The sequence below is a fragment of the Bubalus kerabau genome, chromosome X, assembly GCF_029407905.1.
Source record: "Bubalus kerabau isolate K-KA32 ecotype Philippines breed swamp buffalo chromosome X, PCC_UOA_SB_1v2, whole genome shotgun sequence".
NCBI classification, from domain to species: domain Eukaryota; kingdom Metazoa; phylum Chordata; class Mammalia; order Artiodactyla; family Bovidae; genus Bubalus; species Bubalus kerabau.
Genome location: NC_073647.1, coordinates 88,927,286 through 88,947,552, shown reverse-complemented (window position 1 = coordinate 88,947,552; position 20,267 = coordinate 88,927,286). Strand labels below are relative to the sequence as shown.

The 20,267-nt window shown below is 37.6% G+C and overlaps 1 protein-coding gene across 3 annotated transcripts in view; it reads left to right on the top strand.

Moving 5' to 3' along the window:
- Nucleotides 1-20,267, top strand: part of ATP7A (ATPase copper transporting alpha) — a 137,796-nt gene that overhangs the window by 98,433 nt on the left and 19,096 nt on the right. For all 3 annotated transcript variants that reach the window (XM_055565107.1, XM_055565108.1, XM_055565106.1), the window contains 9 exons: nt 2,970-3,131; nt 4,830-4,906; nt 5,105-5,330; nt 6,441-6,674; nt 7,939-8,030; nt 9,855-9,982; nt 10,989-11,143; nt 11,357-11,491; nt 17,164-17,358. In XM_055565107.1, the coding sequence (XP_055421082.1) occupies nt 2,970-3,131; nt 4,830-4,906; nt 5,105-5,330; nt 6,441-6,674; nt 7,939-8,030; nt 9,855-9,982; nt 10,989-11,143; nt 11,357-11,491; nt 17,164-17,358 (1,404 nt within the window). The remainder of the gene's footprint in view (nt 1-2,969; nt 3,132-4,829; nt 4,907-5,104; nt 5,331-6,440; nt 6,675-7,938; nt 8,031-9,854; nt 9,983-10,988; nt 11,144-11,356; nt 11,492-17,163; nt 17,359-20,267) is intronic.

The window sequence follows — 20,267 nt, the reverse complement described above, 5'->3', positions numbered from 1 at the left end:
TAGGAAGTCAAGAGATACCTTGGAGTATCAGGCAAATTTGGCCTTTGAGTACAAAATGCAGCAGGGCAAAGGCTAATAGAATTTTGCCAAGAAAACGCACTGGTCTTAGCAAGCACTGTCTTCCAACAACACAAGAGAAGACTCTGCATATGGGCATCACCAGATGGTCAATACCAAAATCAGATTGATTATATTCTTTGCAGAAAGATGGAGAAGCTCTATACAGTCACCAAAAACAAGACTGGGAGCAGACTGTGGCTCAAATCATGAACTCCTTATTGCCAAATTCAGATTTAAATTGAAGAAAGTAGGGAAAACCACTAGACCATTCAGGTATGACCTAAATCAAATCCCTTACATTGGAAGTGACAAACAGCTTCAAGGAATTAGATCTGATAGACAGAGTGCCTGAAGAACTATGGACAGAGGTTTGTAACATTGTAGAGGAGACAGGGATCAAGACCATCTTCAAGAAAAAGAAATGCAAAAAGGAAAAATGGCTGTCTGAGGAGGTCTTACAAATAGCTGTGAAAAGAGAAGTGAAAGGCAAAGGAGAAAAGGAAAGATATACCCATTTGAATGCAGAGTTCCAAAGCATAGAAGGGAGAGATAAGAAAGCCTTCCTCAGCAATCAGTGCAAAGAAATAGAGGAAACCAATAGAATGGGAAAGACTAGAGATCTCTTCAAGAAAATCAGAGATACCAAGGGAACATTTCATGCAAAGTAGGGCACAATAAAGGACAGAAATGGTATGGACCTAACAGAAGCAGAAGATATTAAGAAGAGGTGGCAAGAATACACAGAAGAACTGTACAAAGAAGATCTTCATGACCCAGATATTCATGATGGTGTGATCACTCACCTAGAGCCAGACATCCTGGAATGTGAAGTCAAGTGGGCCTTAGGAAGCATCACTATGAACAAAGCTAGTGGAGGTGATGGAATTCCATCAATTCTTTGGAATTCAAATTTGAGCTATTTCAAATCCTGAAAGATGACTCTGTGCAAGTGCTGCACTCAATATGCCAGCAAATTTGGAAAACTCAGCAGTGGCCACAGGACTGGAAAAGGTCAGTTTTCAGTCCAATCCCAAAGAAAGGCAATGCCAAAGAATGCTCAAGCTACCGCACAATTGCACTCATCTCACATGCTAGCAAAGTAATGCTCAAAATTCTCCAAGTCAGGCTTCAATAGTATGTGAACCCTGAACTTCCAGATGTTAAAGCTGGATTTAGAACAGATAGAGCAACCAGAGATCAAATTGCCAACATTCGTTGGATCATCGAAAAAGCAAGAGAATTACAGAAAAACATCTGCTTCATTGACTACACTAGAGCCTTTGACTTTGTGGATCACAACAAACTGTGGAAAATTCTTAAAGAAATGGGAGTACTAGACCACCTGACCTGCCTCTTGAGAAATTTGTATGCAGGTCAGGAAGCAATAGTTAGAACTGGACATGGAACAACAGACTGGTTCCAAATAGGAAAAGGAGTACACCAAGGCTGTATATTGTCACCCTGCTTATTTAACTTATATGCAGAGTACATCATGAGAAATGCTGGGCTGGATGAAGCATAAGCTGGAATCAAGATTGTTGGGGGAAATATCAATAACCTCAGATATGCAGATGACACCACCCTTATGGCAGAAAGTGAAGAAGAACTAAAGAGCCTCTTGATGAAAGTGAAAGAGTAGAGTGAAAAAGTTGACTTAAAGCTCAACATTCAGAAAACTAAGGTCATGGCATCTGGTCCCATCACTTCAGGACAAATAGATGGGGAAACAATGGAAATTGTGAGAGACTTTATTTTCTTGGGCTCCAAAATCACTGCAGATAGTGACTGCACCCATGAAATTAAAAGACACTTGCTCTTTGGAAGAAAAGCTATGACCAACCTAGACAGCATATTAAAAAGCAGAGACATTACTTTGCCAACAAAGGTCCATCTAGTCAAAACTATGGTTTTTCCAATAATCATGTGTGGATGTGAGAGTTGGACTATAGAGAAAGCTGAGTGCCAAAGAATTGATGCTTTTGAACTGTGGTGTTGGTGAAGACTCTTGAGAGTCCCTTGGACTGCAGGGAGATCCAAGCAGTCCATCTGAAGGAAATCAGTTCTGAATATTCATTGGAAGGAGTGATGCTGAAGCTGAAACTCCAATTCTTTGGCTACTTGATGGGAAGAACTGACTCATTTGAAAATACCCTGATGCTGGCAAAGATTGAAGGCAGGAGGAGAAGGGGACGATAGAGGATGAGATGGTTGGATAACATCACCAACTCGATGGACATGAGTTTGAATAAGCTACCAGAAATGGTGATGGACAGGGAAGCCTGGCGTGCTGTAGTCCATGGGGTCTCAAACAGTTGGATATGAGTGAGTCACTGAATTGAGCTGAACTGAGCAGGGTGAGAAAAATTTAGAGGGAAACAAGGCACAGAATACAAGAAACTGTGATAGTTGTCAAATCGTCTATTACTGAGTGTAACAGGAAGAGGGATACTTTTAATGAGATCCTCTTCTGTTTAACCTGTTGCTAACTAAGTCATTTCAGTCATGTCTGACTCTCTGCGACCCCATGAACTGTAGCCCACCAGGCTCCTCTGTCCATGGGATTCTCCAGGCAAGAAAACTGGAGTGAGGTGCTATTTCCTTTTCCAGGGGATCTTCTCAACCCAGGGATGAAGCCTGCATCTTTTTCATCTCCTGCATTGGCAGCCAGGTTCTTTTACCACTAGTGCCACCTGGGAAGCCCTTTTACTTTTTGTAGCTGGGACCATATCTTTGTTCAATGTGGTATAAAAACAGTGATCTAATGGTCATATCTAAAGCATATTAATAGTGCAGATAAGATTTTGTGTGTTTATACCGTGTTATAGGATTTCTTTCAGTTTAAAGTAATAATAAGTTTAATGGAGGGAAATAAGTGCATTTCTGAATAACAAAGCCTTTGTCTTTAACAGGTGAGAGGAATGACATGTGCCTCCTGTGTCCATAAAATAGAGTCTACCCTCACAAAACACAGAGGGATCTTCTACTGCTCTGTGGCCCTGGCAACCAACAAAGCACATATTAAATATGATCCAGAAATTATTGGTCCCAGAGATATTATTCATACAATTGAAGTAAGTGCCAAGACTTTACATTTCCATGTTCTTACCTATCCAGTCAGCACTCCCTCAGATCACTTCTGGATTATATCAGAAAGAAATGATGAAAAAAATCTGATTGCTTTGTTTATAGGTAATAATTGTCTCAAAATTTAATAAGCATTTTACCGTTTTATTTTTTATTTTTTGGACTTTGTCAGGAGGATTTAGCAAAAGGCACATTGATAGTATTAATCAGGATGGGACTTGAAGTAGAACCTCAGGTCATTTGAAATGTTTAGAAAATATAAGTAAAGGATAATTTCTTTTGAGTAAAATTCATATTAATCATTACAAAAGTGAAATATCCTGCTAGATGCTATATTGTTTGTTAAGTCAAAGCTTTAACTACTACCTTAGTTAAAGTAAGAAATATAAAAGACCAAACCTTTTTCATTGTGACAAATTCATCCTGTATTCTTCAGTAACTCATAAATGGTAGTACATGGTGAAGTATAGCATATATTGTTTCAGTGTGGTGTAGCATTGTTTTTCTAATGACCTAAAAAGCATATTAATCATTTAGATAAGATCCTGTTAATGTAGACAGTAGTACCATTAACATATTTGTGAAACTAGCATTTTCGAGTATCTTCTATGTGCCAGTTATGCAAATTGCAAAGCTTCAGTTCTTGATTTAATTCTCACAACAGTACTGTCGTCTTCATTTTGTAGGTGAGGAAACTCAGGTTATGAGATGTTAAGTTACTTCCCCAAAGTCACATAAGCTAGTAAGTGTCATTCCAGGGATTTGAGCCTAATCTTCCTGACTCCAGTGTTCATGCTTGCTCTTTTCTCTGTGCTACACTGTCAAGAAATATAAGAAGGCAGCATTTTCCCTAGCAGCTGAAAATATAGTGTATGTTACTGTCTATGTTCATATGAATGTTATTTAGGTATAATTTTCTTTCAGTACTTTATTGAGGAAAATTTTCATTCTTGTTATTTATTCCTGCTAGAACAAGAGTAAAGACTACATATGCAAAGCCTTGAATAATATGTTTAGCATGGTGCTAACTTTTATGGCCTATCATTCAGTTTTCTGTGCTCTCGGGGATGTATGGATGGATAGATAGATGTCAAAACTAAAAGTAAAAATAAACTGATTAATATACATCAGTACTAGTAAATGCTTGTCAAAGTGTAAGATTTATGATTTTACTGCTGAATTCTGTCGTTATTAGATCATCATACAGTCTGTCAGCTTGACTAAGCAATATATTTCTGCTTTTTTTCCAAAATTACTTATTAGAGGCTTTAGTTTAACTTCTTGATAGAAGAACCTCTACTGAGGACAACTACGCTTGAATTAAGTCAATAATTTGGAAATAGTAGGAATAGATATTAACTAGAATTGAGGAAATATTTATTTCTTTGATGAAAGACTAGAAACAAAGATAATTAAGAGAAGGAATGGAGAAGGAAATGGCAACTCACTCCAGTATTCTGGCCTGGAGAATTCCATGGACAGAGGAGCCTGGTGGCTATAGTCTGAGGTGTCAAAACAGTCAGACACGATTGAGCATGCAAGAGAAGGAAGCACATCTTCATCTTTATATTCCCCGTAGTGATTTGCACTTGAATTATTCTTAATGACAATACCACAGCTTAAAATTTCTGTACATAATGTTTATACATTCAGAGAAATAATTGTTTTTTCATTAATTTCCTTAGAGCTTGGGTTTTGAAGCTTCTTTGGTCAAGAAGGACCGGTCAGCAAGCCACCTAGACCATAAACGGGAAATAAGACAGTAAGTACTTTTGGAGTGTCAATAAAAAACATATTTTGATTTGTGTTTACAAATTTAACATACTGTTAGCATGTCAGTTAATTTTTCAATAGCATCCATACACTGGGTGGGAATTGGTCACAAGTTATATTTCGCTATGGTACACAGAATCTTTAACCATTAGATGTTTACTCAGATGATCTTTCTTTTCTATATTAGGTGGCGACGGGCCTTTCTTGTGAGCCTGTTTTTCTGTATACCTGTAATGGGACTGATGATATATATGATGGTTATGGACCACCATCTTGCAAGTCTTCACCATAATCAGAACATGAGCCAAGAAGAAATGATCAACATTCATTCTTCTATGTTCCTGGAGCGCCAGATCCTGCCAGGATTGTCCATTATGAATTTGCTATCTTTTTTATTGTGTGTTCCTGTACAGGCAAGTGAAATGTTAGCAAGTATATTTGTTAATAATGAAAACTAGTCAAAACTAGTAGGTGAGGCTATTTTCAGTTGTATGACAAATACTGGCCAGAAGTATGATCATTTTATGCTGGATGCTTTACAAAAATAATTTTAAACTGAGGATTAAAGTAGATAATGAATTTCATTTTAATCCCTAAAGAATATTGTTTAATGACAGAGCAAATAATAAGAGTTCAATTCGTATTTAGATATGAATTTGGCATTCATATCTGCTACTCTGTACAACTTCATATTTAGTTATTATAATAATAAAATGTTATTTTAATTCTTTATATTTTCATTAAAATATTTTATATGATATATTTTAGCATATTTATTATTTATTTATTCTATTAAATAATCATAACAGTGATACTATTTTTATTATTTCTCCATGGCACTTAAGTTTATTATTCTCTGTATGTTTTCAACTCTTCTTTTCAGATAAGTTTTTCCTGTGGAACACTTCTAATAGATTTATCCCTTTTTCTGATCCTCATAAAAAACAATAATGATTTTTAAAACACCCTAGTATGTTTCTCTAACTAATGAAAAATAAGCTTTTCAGTTATGTATTCTAATGAAAACAGTGGACAGATCCAGTAGCTTGTGATGTACCATTCAGGTTGAATTTTGAAAAGAAGGCAAGTTTTATATAAAAAATCATTGTCAATGTAATTTTTTCCCTAGTTCTTGTTTTTGCTAGCTTCAAAAGAAAAATCCAAGAATCATTTTACTTCCTTTATATTATGGAATATTCATTAAATCATTGAGGATGGCTGCCAAGGGCTTTACAGCAATTTGAATCCCTACACACATGTATCTGCTAAACTACAAACACTTTTGTTTCAGCTTTAAAAAAGCTCTAGGGGAATTTCTCCATGGCCTGGGTTCCGTCCCTGATGGGGGAACTAAAGTTCCCACAAGCCACGTGGTGTGGCTAAAAAAAAATTCTCCTTAGTTGTTTATGGATTAGATAAAAGCCGAAGGAAGTTAACATTGATATTTTATCTTAGTTATTGAGGTATAAATGTGAATGTCAGCCTTTTTTAAAAAAGCACTGATCACTGTTTCTGTATTACAGTTTTTTGGAGGCTGGCACTTCTATATTCAGGCCTACAAAGCACTGAAGCATAAAACTGCAAATATGGATGTATTGATTGTGCTGGCAACAACCATTGCGTTTGCTTACTCTTTGGTTATTCTTCTGGTTGCAATGTATGAGAGAGCCAAAGTGAACCCTGTTACTTTCTTTGACACACCTCCTATGCTATTTGTGTTTATTGCACTAGGCCGGTGGCTGGAACATGTAGCAAAGGTAAAGTAAAAAAGGGTGACATTTGTTAAAAATCTTGGGTAGATAAATGACTATAATATTTTCTAGACCAATTATTGGAAATATACATTGATTTATGTTGTTAACCATGTACTAAAAGAAATATTCTTATTTTAGCAGTATTTTAGGTTAAGTATTCCTTTGGGGGGCTTCCTGGTGGGTCAGTGGTAAAGAATCTGCCCGCCAATGGTTTGATCCCTGGGTCAGGAAGATCCCCTGCAGTAAGGCACAGCAGCCTACCAGTATTCTTGCCTGGGAAATCCCATGGACAGAAGAGCCTGATGGGCTATAGTCCAAAGGGTCGAAAGAGTTGGACATGACTGAACAAACTAAACACAAGCACAACACAAGCACATTTTACTTACATCACATTATTAATGGAAAAATTGATGTGGCCACAAGATTTAAAATAACAATGGGAAAAAATTCACCCACAGTCCCATGCTATAATGGAAATAACTTTCCAATCCTATTCCATATTCATTTATATTTTACAGAGTGGCAAATAGGGTATATATACCACTTTGTACCCTTAACATTTTAAAGTTTTTCCCCTATTTTTGCAGTCTAGATAATTATCCAGTATTTCTAAATAATACTCTCTCAAGTCTTTGTGCTATAATTTACTAAACCATTCTGCTTTTGTTCTAAGTTAAATTGTTTCCAGTGTTTAATTTTAGATAATCCTGTGTTAAACATATTCATGTTTAATAGTTATTTACGTTGAATTAATATCTTAGGATAAATTACAAAAGATATGGTTAAAGGACATGAATTTTTCTATGGCTCATGCTATTAATCTTAATTTTTGCCATCAAGAGTATGTAAGTAGTTTTACTACAATTTCATCAGCACCAATTCCTATCTAAATTTTTGCCAAGTTAGTATGTATTAAATGGTATCATAGAGTTGCTCTAGTTTTCATTTCCTTTATTAGTATCAGTAATAAACATTATTCTACACATCAGGTATTATATTTCTTCTTAAATAAATTGCTTATTTATGTCCTTTGCCTTTGTACCTATTGGGTTCTGATGTTTTTCTTATTAATTTACATTATTTTTTATGAATTATACCTAATATATTTTATATCTTGTGTACTTTTTATTTTCGAAGTCAGACATCTGATATGAACTAATTAACATTCCTAAAGTGATCTCTTAGGTAAATGTTAAAGATTGTGTCTTTATTTTACATAAGACTTTTTCTTCCTTGGCATTGTTTACATGTGTGTTTTAATTTATAGGGCAAAACATCAGAGGCTCTTGCCAAACTAATTTCACTACAAGCTACAGAAGCAACTATTGTAACTCTTGACTCTGATAATATCCTCTTGAGGTATTTATCTTCATTATTCCTCTTCTTTTTTAACTTTTAGGAAAGATATTGAATATACACAGAAGTAGAGAGAAGGGTGGGGCTTCACTGGTGGCTCAGTGGTAAAGAATCTGCCTGCAATGAAGGAGACGTGGGTTCTATCCCTGGGTTGGGAAGGTCTGCTGGAATAGGAAATGGCAACCCACTTCACTATTCTTGCCTGGAAAATTCCATGGACAGAGGAGCCTGGTGGGCTACAGTCCATGGGGTCGCAAAGAGTTGAACATGACTTGGTGACTGAGAACACACCAGAGAGAAGGGTTTATGAACCCACATAATCTTTCTCCAAGATTTAACAATTATTCATATTTTACCACACTTTACTTCATCTGTATGATCTATCTTTCTTTTGTTGTAGTAGAATTTTAAAATAAATCCCAGTCATATGGTTTTACTGCCAATATTCCTGTTGTATCTTTAAAAAAAGACATATTCTTATATAATTATAATACCATATTGCATCTAAGAAAATGAACAATAATTCTTAAATATGGTATAATACACAGTCCTTATTAACATTTCTCCTGTTGTCTCCAAAATGTTTTGAGTTTCTTTGTTTAAAATGGAATTCAAAGTCCATGTGTTATTGCATTTGACTAACATGTATTTTTTTATTTTTAATTGAGTTATAGTTGATGTATGATATTATGTGTTACAAGTATATAGTATAGTGATTCACAATTTAAAAGGTTATATACCCCATTTGTAGTTATTATAAAATACTGGCTATATTCTCCGTATTGAAAAATATATACTTGTAGGTTTTTTTGTATCTAATGGTTTGTACCTCTTAATCCCTTACCCGTGTTGCTCTTCACCCTTCCCTCTCCCCACTGATAACCCCTAGTTTGTTCTCTGTATCCATGAATCTGATTCTTTTTTATTATATTCACTAGTTTGTTGTATTTTTTAGATTCCACATATATAATAAGTGATATCATACAGTATAAGAACTTGTGGTGCAGTGGAAAAAATCACAGGGAGTTGGGCACGACTGAGTGAATAAGCACAGCACAGCCAGTCAGGAGATGTGGGTTTGATCCCTAGGTCAGGAAGATCACCTGGAGAAGGAAATGGCTACCTACTCCAGTATTCTTGTCCAGAGAATCCCATGCACAGAGGAGCCTGGCAAGCTACAGGCCATGGGGTCACAAAGAATCGAACACAACTGAGCACATACACACATGCACACACATCATACAGTTTGTCTTTCTCCTGACACGTTTGTTTTAATCTAGAACAACTCCTCTCTCCAGTTCTCCCTCCCTCATTTCTTGCCGCTCCTCCCTCTCTCCATACATTTAACTTGTTAAAGAAACATCTGTCAGTTGTCCTGAAAATATCCCACAGTCCATTTGTCTCTGTTTCCTTCTGGAATCATTTAACTTGTTCTATAACTCCTATATTACCTATAAACTGAAAGTTAGAGCTAAAGACTTGATTAGATTTCATTCTTTTGTATTTCTCATTTCTGTCCTTATAAAATTGTGTAAATAAGTTGTTTTGTTAAATAAAACCTATTACTTTATTTCTAAAGCTTTCATGTATTTGTTCAATGACTATTCAACAAATATTTAGAGTGCTACTTTGTGCCAGGTACCGAGCTATTCCCCAACAATGAAAAGGACTGACTGACATTGTAGTTCCTGACTTAAGTGTTGGTTCTAACTTCCATTGGTAGCAGTTAATGGGGCCACAAGCATGATGTGAACTATAAAGCTTGCATGGAAAGATCAGAGGGAGAAGCAGATTTTCATAGTACTTTTTATTTTAACTCATATGTAGTGAAGAGCAAGTGGATGTGGAACTTGTACAACGTGGAGACATTATTAAAGTGGTTCCAGGAGGCAAATTTCCAGTGGATGGGCGTGTTATTGAAGGACATTCTATGGTAGATGAGTCCCTCATCACAGGTATGATCTTTCAGAGGATCATGACATGAAGGTGAAGTGAATCCAAAGTATTAATTAAAAATTGCATGAAACGTGAAGAGCTTTTTATAGAAACTGTGGACTGAATAAATAATAAGCATAGAGAATATGAGTTCTTTTTAAGACCATATTAAATCAATTTCTGAAGATTTACTTTGTGATTTTACTTATGCTACTGAAGGCTCTTTTTCACTGAGGATTGTTAATTACTAGAATGTATAACCAGAAGAAGTTGTCATATCCTGCTGTAGAGCCAAATACAAGAGACTTTGGCAAATTTTCCTGAGTTCCTGCCCTAAAGACCCATCTAGTCTTAGCTGGGATAGGACTCCAGGTTTTCAACATCAGGGTCAGCTCTAAAGAGAATAGACCTGGAGTAGTTTTGGAGATCTTAGATAACTAAGGCCAATCTAAAGTAGAACCAAACTAACACCTTTCCTACCTCAGTCCTTATCATAGTACCAGCAGAGGCTCAGTTTATGAACGGCGTGTGAAAATAATTTAGGATTCTTCATTTCTCAGTAGGGGTGCTATTGCTTATTTGGATGGGACAGTTCTTAGTTCTGTCTGACTATCCTGTACATTATGGTACATTTAATATCCCTGATCCTGACCCACTAAGTTGGAGTAGCAGTACCCTGTGCCCCATCCGTAGTTATTACAGACAAGAACTCTCTTCTTATATTTATAAATGCTTCTTGGGAACAGGTTGAGAACCAATGATCTAAGACTAGTGTGGAGTTCCAAAAGTACCTACCAAAAGAGTTATCACATTAGGTTTTTCCAGTTGAAGATATATATCCCTGGGGTTTGGCCCAGAACTGGCATAAGGAAAAAGTCAGGCAATTTTCTCCTAGGTTTGTCCAGATTCTGTTGCATGAAGGAAGAATCTCCTTTCTAGATGATTTTTTGATAATTAACAAATAATGGTGTATTTTAAGATAGTATTTACTTATGCTCCCTAAATCTATCTTTTTTCCTTACATAGGAGAGGCAATGCCTGTGGCAAAGAAATCTGGAAGCACAGTGATTGCTGGTTCCATTAACCAGAATGGGTCACTCCTTATCCGTGCAACCCATGTTGGAGCAGACACAACCCTTTCTCAAATTGTCAAACTTGTAGAGGAGGCACAAACATCAAAGGTAACTTAACTCCCTAGAAACAGAAAGTATTTTCATTAAAGCCCACTCAGTATAAATCTTGGTCTAGTTTTGATAGGTTCCTTTGTTTAATTCCAGTTGTATTAATATGGAGTTTATTAAAATATTTCTGCTCAATACTACATATACTCTGTATTCATTATCAAAACAAGAGACTTTCACATACATATCATTATTATTATTTTTTAATTGTAGGCTCCTATCCAGCAGTTTGCAGACAAACTCAGTGGCTACTTTGTTCCTTTTATTGTTATTGTTTCCATTGCTACCCTTTTGGTTTGGATTATAATTGGATTTCTGAATTTTGAAGTCGTGGAAACCTACTTTCCCGTGAGTGACTTACAAACATCTCTTTATCATATATAAAACAGTTTGTGAATCTTTTGCATAAGTAATTAATTTGAAAATAATTTTAATAATTACTGGTATCTTTAACAGATTGGAGTGAGAAGCTGATAAGAATAACATTTGCATTTCTGTAGACATAAAAGATTTCCTTTTGGAAAGTTTTTTTCATTATAACTTGTGATTTTCCAAAAGCAAGTACAGGCATACCTTGTTTTAGTGCATTTTGCTTTATTGTGCTTTGCAGATATTGTGTTTTTTACAAATAGAAGGTTTGTGTCAACCCTGTGTTGAACAAGTCTATTGATGCCATTTTTACAACAGCATTACTTTTTAAATAAGGTATATACATATTTCTTTGGCCTTTTTGGGGCTTCCCTGGTAGTTCAGTCGGTAAGAAACTGCCTGCAGTGCAGGAGACCTGGGTTCAATCCCTGGGTCAGGAAGATCCCTTGGAGAAGGAAATGGCAACCCGCTCCAGTATTCTTGCCTGGAAAATCCTATAGACACAGGAGCCTGGTGGGCTACAGTCTATGGGGTCGCAAGAGTCGGATACAACTTAGCAACTAAACCAACACCAAATGTATTTCTTTAGAGATAATGATATTTCATACTTAATAGACTACAGTATAGTATACAGTATGGGTTTCCCTGGTGGCTCAGTTGGTAAAGAATCTGCCTGAAATGCAGGAGACCTGAGTTTGATCCCTGGATAAGGAAGATCCCCTGGAGAAGGGAATGGCAACCCACTACAATATACTTGCCTGGAGAGTCCCATGGACAGAAGAGCCTGGTGAGCTACTGTCATGGGGTCGCAGAATCAGACATGACTGAGAGGCTAACACACACAGTGTATAGTATAGTATAAACATAACTTTTACCTTCTTTGAGAATTCAAAACTTCTTGTGACTCACTTTATTTTGGTGGTCCAAAACTGAACTCACAGTATCTCTGAGGTATGCCTATAATGAGGTTATTGATATCATTATCAGTAACCTCAGATAGGCAGATGATACCACCCTTATGGCAGAAAGCGAAGAAGAACTAAAGAGCCTTTTAATGAAAGTGAAAGAAGAGAGTGTAAATAGCTGGCTTAAAACTCAACATTCAAAAAGTGAAGATCATGGCATCTGGTCCCATCACTTCGTGGCAAATAGATGGGGAAACAGTGGAAACAGTGATAGACTGTCTTTTCTTGGGCTCCAAAATCACTGCAGATGGTGATTGCACCCAAGAAATTAAAAGACCCTTGCACCTTGGAAGAAAAGCTATGACCAACCTAGGCAGCATATTAAAAAGCAGAGACATTACTTTGCCGACAAAGGTTCATCTAATCAAACTGTGGTTTTTCCAGTAGTCATGTATGTATGTGAGAGTTGGACCATAAAGAAAGCTGAGTGCTGAAGAACTGGTGCTTTTTAACTGTGGTGTTGGTGAAGACTCTTGAGAGTCTCTTGGACTGCTAGGAGATCCAACCAGTCCATCCTAAAGGAAATCAGTCCTGAATATTCATTGGAAGGACTGATGCTGAAGCTCCAATACTTTGGCCGCCTGATGTGAAGAACCGACTCATTAGAAAAGACCCTGTTGCTGGAAAAGATTGAAGGCAGGAGGAGAAGGGGACAACAGAGGATGAGATGGTTGGAAGGCATCACTGACTCAATGGACATGAATTTGAGCAAGCTCCGGGAGATGATGATGGACAGGGAAGCCTGGCGTGCTGCAGTCCATGGGGTTGTAAAGTATCGGACACAACTGAGTGACTGAACTCAATCGATGCCTATACTGACCCTTCACATTTTATACATAGTCTCAATACTAGCATGATTTTGCTTTCACAAAGGACTATGGATATATTGAGGAAAACCTTGAAATCTCAGCTCTGTCAGAATCAGTGTGATCTGAGGTCAATTTAATTTCTCTTTGAGCTTCAGTTTCCTCAAGTGAGATTTTAATAATACTCATCCAACATAACTTGCAGTTGTCATAAAAGTTAAATGATATATTAGAAACTCTTTGTAATTTATTGAACTCTTTATAAATATAAGGTAATATTCAGTTCAGTTCAGTTGCTCAGTTGTGTCCGACTCCTTGTGACCCCGTGAATTGCAGCACACCAGGCCTCCCAGTCCGTCCATCCTCAACTCCCAGAGTTCACTCAAACTCATGTCCATCGAGTCGGTGATGCCATCCAGCCATCTCATCCTCTGTCGTCCCCTTTTCCTCCTGCCCCCAATCCCAATATTAAAGTAATATTAATGTCTGCTTCTCTCAAAGTCTATGATAGTCTCTATGGTATGGTGTTATAAAGTGGCATAGTAAACCTGGACTGTGCCTCATGTTAGAGATATAACCTTTAATTCACTTAACTTCTCTTATCTTTAGTTTTGTCATCTGTAACATAGTGATAATAATACCTAAATTTCAGGATTGGAATTAGTGTATATATTTAAGACATATATGAAAGCATAAGCTTAGATGTCTATGAAAATACCTTCCAGTTCTCTCTAAATATAACTCTTAGACCATCACTTAGTTTAAGTATTTGAGAACTTAGTAAGAATCAGTTCAGTTCAGTTCAGTTGCTCAGTCGTGCCCGACTCTTTGCGATCCCATGAATTGCAGCCCGCCAGGCCTCCCTGTCCATCACCAACTCTCGGAGTTCACTCAGACTCATGTCCATCGAGTCAGTGATGCCATCCAGCCATCTCATCCTCTGTCCTCTCCTTCTCCTTCTGCCCCCAATCCCTCTCAGCATCAGAGTCTTTTACAATGAGTCAGCTCTTCGCATGAGGTGGCCAAAGTACTGGAGTTTCAGCCTTAGCATCATTCCTTCCAAAGAAATCCCAGGGCTGATCTCCTTCAGAATGGACTGGTTGGATCTCCTTGCAGTCCAAGGGACTCTCAAGAGTCTTCTCCCACACCACAGTTCAAAAGCATCAATTCTTCGGCGCTCAGCTTTCCTCACAGTCCGACTCTCACATCCATACATGACCACAGGAAAAACCATAGCCTTGACTAGATGGACCTTTGTTGGCAAAGTAATGTCTCTGCTTTTGAATATGCTATCTAGGTTGGTCATAACTTTTCTTCCAAGGAGTAAGCGTCTTTTAATTTCATGGCTGCAGTCACCATATGCAGTGATTTTGGAGCCCCCAAAAATGAAGTCTGACACTGTTTCCACTGTTTCCCCATCTATTTCCCATGAAGTGATGGGACCAGATGCCACGATCTTCGTTTTCTGAATGTTGAGCTTTAAGCCAACTTTTTCACTCTCCTCTTTCACTTTCATCAAGAGGCTTTTTAGTTCCTCTTCACTTTCTGCCATAAGGGTGGTGTCATCTGCATATCTGAGGTTATTGATATTTCTCCCGGCAATCTTGATTCCAGCTTGTGCTTCTTCCAGCTCAGCATTTCTCATGATGTACTCTGCATAGAAGTTAAATAAGCAGGGTGACAATATACGGCCTTGACGAACTCCTTTTCCTATTCAGAACCAGTCTGTTGTTCCATGTCCAGTTCTAACTGTTGCTTCCTGACCTGCATATAGGTTTCTCAAGAGACAGGTCAGGTGGTCTGGTATTCCCATCTCTTTCAGAATTTTCCACAGTTTATTGTGATCCACACAGTCAAAGGCTTTGGCATAGTCAATAAAGCAGAAATAGATGTTTTCTGGAACTCTCTTGCTTTTTCAATGATCCAGCAGATGTTGGCAATTTAATCTCTGGTTCCTCTGCCTTTTCTAAAACCAGCTTGAACATCTGGAAGTTCATGGTTCATGTATTGCTGAATCCTGGCTTGGAGAATTTTGAGCATTACTTTACTAGCGTGTGAGATGAGTGTAATTATGCGGTAGTTTGAGCATTCTTTGGCATTGCCTTTCTTTGGGATTGGAATGAAAATTGACCTTTTCCAGTCCTGTGGCCACTGCTGAGTTTTCCAAATTTGCTGGTATATTGAGTGTAGCACTTTTACAGCAGCATCTTTCAGGATTTGAAATAGCTCAACTGGAATTCCATCACCTCCACTAGCTTTGTTCGTAGTGATGCTTTCTAAGGCCCACTTGACTTCACATTCCAGGATGTCTGGCTCTTGGTGAGTGATCACACCATCGTGATTATCTTGGTCGTGAAGATCTTTTTTGTATAGTTCTTCTGTGTATTCTTGCCACCTCTTCTTAATATCTTCTGCTTCTCTTAGGTCCATGCCATTTCTGTCCTTTATTGAGCCCATCTTCACATGAAATGTTCCCTTGGTATCTCTAGTTTTCTTGAAGAGATCTCTAGTCTTTCCCATTCTGTTGTTTTCCTCTATTTCTTTGCATTGATCACTGAGGAAGGCTTTCTTATCTCTTCTTGCTATTCTTTGGAACTCTGCATTCAGAGCTTATATCTTTCCTTTTCTCCTTTGCTTTTTGCTTCTCTTCTTTTCACAGCTCTTTGTAAGGCCTCCCCAGACAGCCATTTTGCTTTTTTGCATTTCTTTTCCATGGGGATGGTCTTGATCCCTGTCTCCTGTACAATGTCACAAACCTCATTCCATAGTTCATCAGGCACTCTATCTATCAGATCTAGTCCCTTAAATCTATTTCTCACTTCCACTGTATAATCATAAGGGATTTGATTTAGGTCATACAGCACTGTAAAACCATTATTACTGAGAAGATCTTTGTTGTGTTTTTTTCTTTTAAAAACGCCATGCTATATATACATTGTTTCATAGTGTTTGTCCCTTCAATTAAAGAACTGGTAGAATCAGAACATCTATTCCATCATGTGATCATTACTATAATATTAAAATGTTTCTTGAAATGATTCATATTGGTTAAATTGGAGAAGGCAATGGCAACCCATCCAGTATTCTTGCCTGAAGAGTCCCGTGGACTGTAGCCTATCAGGCTCCTCTGTCCATGGGGTCGCAAAGGTTGGACATGACTTAGTGATGAAACCACCACCCATTGCTTAAATGCTCACTAAACAAGAGGATTGCTGAGAAGTATTTTGGAATGTGTTTCCTTCAGGAATTTTTCTCATGAGTTCAGAGGGTCTTAGGAGATTTCTCATAATACTATCAATCATTTTTACTCATGGAAGCACATATTCAATGTCAGTAAGAGCTATACTACCAGATATACTCATTAATATTGCTTTGTCCAAAAGAATTTTATTGAGATGTAATTAAGCAACCTTTGCAAACTGAGTGATTTTTTCATTGTCTTCAAAGAATAGTATGAAAGACAGTTTTATGGTCTTAGTATACAGGAGGACAGAATTATTTTTGTTTTGGGTCAAATTTCTTGAGAATTAGGTCCCATGTTTGCAGTATTTCTGAAAGTGCCTAGTAAAAACACTTATTCTCAATATGGGGAGTGGAGAAGCTTACTTTTCTTGTTTTTTATATTCACTCCATAGTGTGTAACTCTGGAATCAGCAAAATTGAAATCTTGAATTTTAGAACTGTAACTTTAGAGTTATGTCAATAATTTCTTATATTCATAAAAGAAAAAAAGTGTTTTCTTACTAGTAATTAAAACATGTTGGTAGCTAAGTAGGATTATGTGTTACTCCAGAATTGTGGTTTTATTTAGAGTTATGCTTTGTTCTTTTTGTTTTGTTCAGCTCTAAATCAGTAATCAAAATTCATCTTTCTTCTCAAGGGCTACAACAGAAGTATCTCCCGAACAGAAACAGTAATACGCTTTGCTTTCCAAGCCTCTATCACAGTTCTGTGCATTGCATGCCCCTGTTCCCTGGGACTGGCCACTCCAACTGCTGTGATGGTGGGTACAGGAGTAGGTGCTCAAAATGGCATACTAATCAAAGGTGGTGAGCCATTGGAGATGGCTCATAAGGTAAGATAGTCCCTAGAACTGCGAGTTGTCTCATCCAAACTGGCAATAGCACCCCTACTGAAAAACAGATTCTTAAATTATTTCTACATTGCCCATAAGCTGAGCTTCTTCTGGTATTGTCCTGAGGGTGGAGGTAGAAAAGGTGTTATTTTGGTTCTGCTCTGAATTGGCAGAGAGTATAAGATCTCTACTCCAGACCTACTCTCTTTAGAGTATACCCTCGTGTGGAAAACCTAGAGTCCTGTCCCAACTCATTCTAGACTGGTCATTAGGGCAGGAAGATATCATAGATATTTGCTGAGGCAGTTTGCCCAAGTCTATCAGGCTTCTCCCCTATTTGTGTGTGACTCCATGTTCGTGCTGTTCAACATTTGATAGTGCTTGCCCTTACTTTCGTCTTTGCTGCCACCAGCTGACAGTTTGCAACTATGATTTCAGGAATATATAATCCTGTCCCTGATCTCTCTCATGTTAGAATTTCCATTACAATCTCAATCAAAGCCACTTGACTTCAACTAAAACCATGTTCCTTCTAGTATATTCTTATTATGAGGATATAAATTATATACACATGCATGTACTAAACACAGAACACAACTTAGAACAGCTTTGGAACTTCATCTAGCCAGTGAATACAAGCTACTAATTTTTATAGTAATTTTAAATTTTGATATAATTTCAAACTTACATAAAATTTGCAAGAATAGTATAAAGAAATCTCACATACCCTTTATTGAAGATATCAGGCTCCTTTCCTAAGAACAAGGACAGTCTCTTACATAAACATAGTACAAAGATGAAAATCAACAAGCTGATACTGATAAAATACTGTGGTCTAATCTCTTGTCCATATTCCAGTTTCCTCAGTTGACTCCATAATCCTTTATAGTTATTATTTTCTTTTGTCTGGAATCATGCTTTGTATTTAGTTGTCATATCTCTTTTCAAGTAACCAGCAAATTTGGCCTTGGAGTACAGAATGAAGAAGGGCAAAGTCTAATAGAGTTTTGCCAAGAGAATGCACTGGTCATAGCAAACACCCGCTTGGAACAACACAACAGAAGACTCTACACATGGGCATCACCAGAGACTCAATACTGAAATCAGATTGATTACATTCTTTGCAGCCAAGATGGAGAAGCTCCATACAGTCAGCAAAAACAAGACTGGGAGGTGACTATGGCATGTGACAGATCATGAACTCCTTATTGCCAAATTCAGACTTAAATTGAAGAAAGTAGGGAAAACACTAGACCATTCAGGTATGACCTAAATAAAATCCCTTACGATTTTACAGCGGAAGTGACAAATAGATTCAAGGGATTAGATCTGATAGAGTACCTGAAGAACTATGGACAGAGGTTCATGACATTGCAAAGGAGGCAGTGATCAAGACCATCCCCAAGAAAAAGGCAAAATGGTTGTCTGAGGAGGCCTTACAAATAGCTGTGAAAAGAAGACAAGTGACAGGCAAAGGAAAAAAGGAAAGATATACCCATTTGAATGCAGAGTTCCAGAGAACAGCAAGGAGAGATAAGAAAGCCTTCCTCAGCAATCAGTGAAAAGAAATAGAGGAAAACAATAGAATGGGAAAGACTAAAGATCTCTTCAAGAAAATTAGAGATGCCAAGGGAACATTTCATGCAAAGATGGGCACAATAAAGGACAGAAATGGTATGGACCTAACAGAAGCAGAAGATATTAAGAAGAGGTGGCAAGAATACCCAGAAGAACTATACAAAAAAGATCTTCACGACCCAGATATTCATGATGGTATGATCACTCACCTAGAGCCAGACATCTTGGAATATGAAGTCAAGTAGGCCTTAGGAAGCATCACTATAAACAAAGCTAGTGGAGGTGATGGAATTCCAGTTGAGCTATTTCAGATCCTAAAAGATGATGCTATGAAAGTGCTACACCCAATATGCTAGCGAATTTGGAAAATTCAGCAGTGGCCACAGGACTGGAAAAGGTCAGTTTTCATTCTAATCCCAAAGGCAATGCCATAGAATGCTCAAACTACTGCACAATTGCACTCATCTCACATGCTAGCAAAGTAATGCTCAAAGTTCTCCAAGTCAGGCTTCAACAGTATGTGAACCGTGAACTTCCAGATGTTCAAGCTGGATTTAGAAAAGGCAGAGGAACCACAGATGAAATTGCCAACACCCATTGCATCATCGAAAAAGCAAGAGTTGCCAAAAACATTTACTTTTTCTTTATTGACTATGCCAAAGCCTTTGACTGTGTGGGTCACAACAAACTGTGGAAAATTCTTGGAGAGATGGGAGTACCAGAACACCTGACCTACCTCCTGAGAAATCTGTATGCAGGTCAAGAAGCAACAGTCAGAACTGGACATGGAACAACAGACTGGTTCCAAATCAGGAAGGACTATGTCAAGGCTGTATATTGTCACCCTGCCTATTTAACTTGTATGCAGAGTACATCGTGAGAAATGCTGGGCTGGATGAAGCACAAGCTGGAATCAAGATTTCCGGGAGAAATATCAATAACTTCAGATATACAGATGACCCCACACTTTACGGCAGAAAGCGAAGAAGAACTAAAGAGCCTCTTGATGAAAGTGAAAGAGGAGAGTGCGAAAGTTGGCTTAAAACTCAACATCAGAAAACTAAAATCATGGCATCTGGTCCCATCACTTCATGGCAAATAGGTGGGGAAACAGTGGAAACAGTGACAGATTTTATTTGGGGGGGCTCCAAAATCAATGCAGATGGTGACTGCAGCCATGAAATTAAACGACGTTTGCTCCTTGGAGGAAAAGGTATGACCAACCTAGACAGCATATTAAAAAGCAAAGACATTACTTGCCAGCATAGGTCCATCTAGTCAAAGCTATGGTTTTTCCAGTAGTCATGTATGAATGTGAGAATTGGACTATA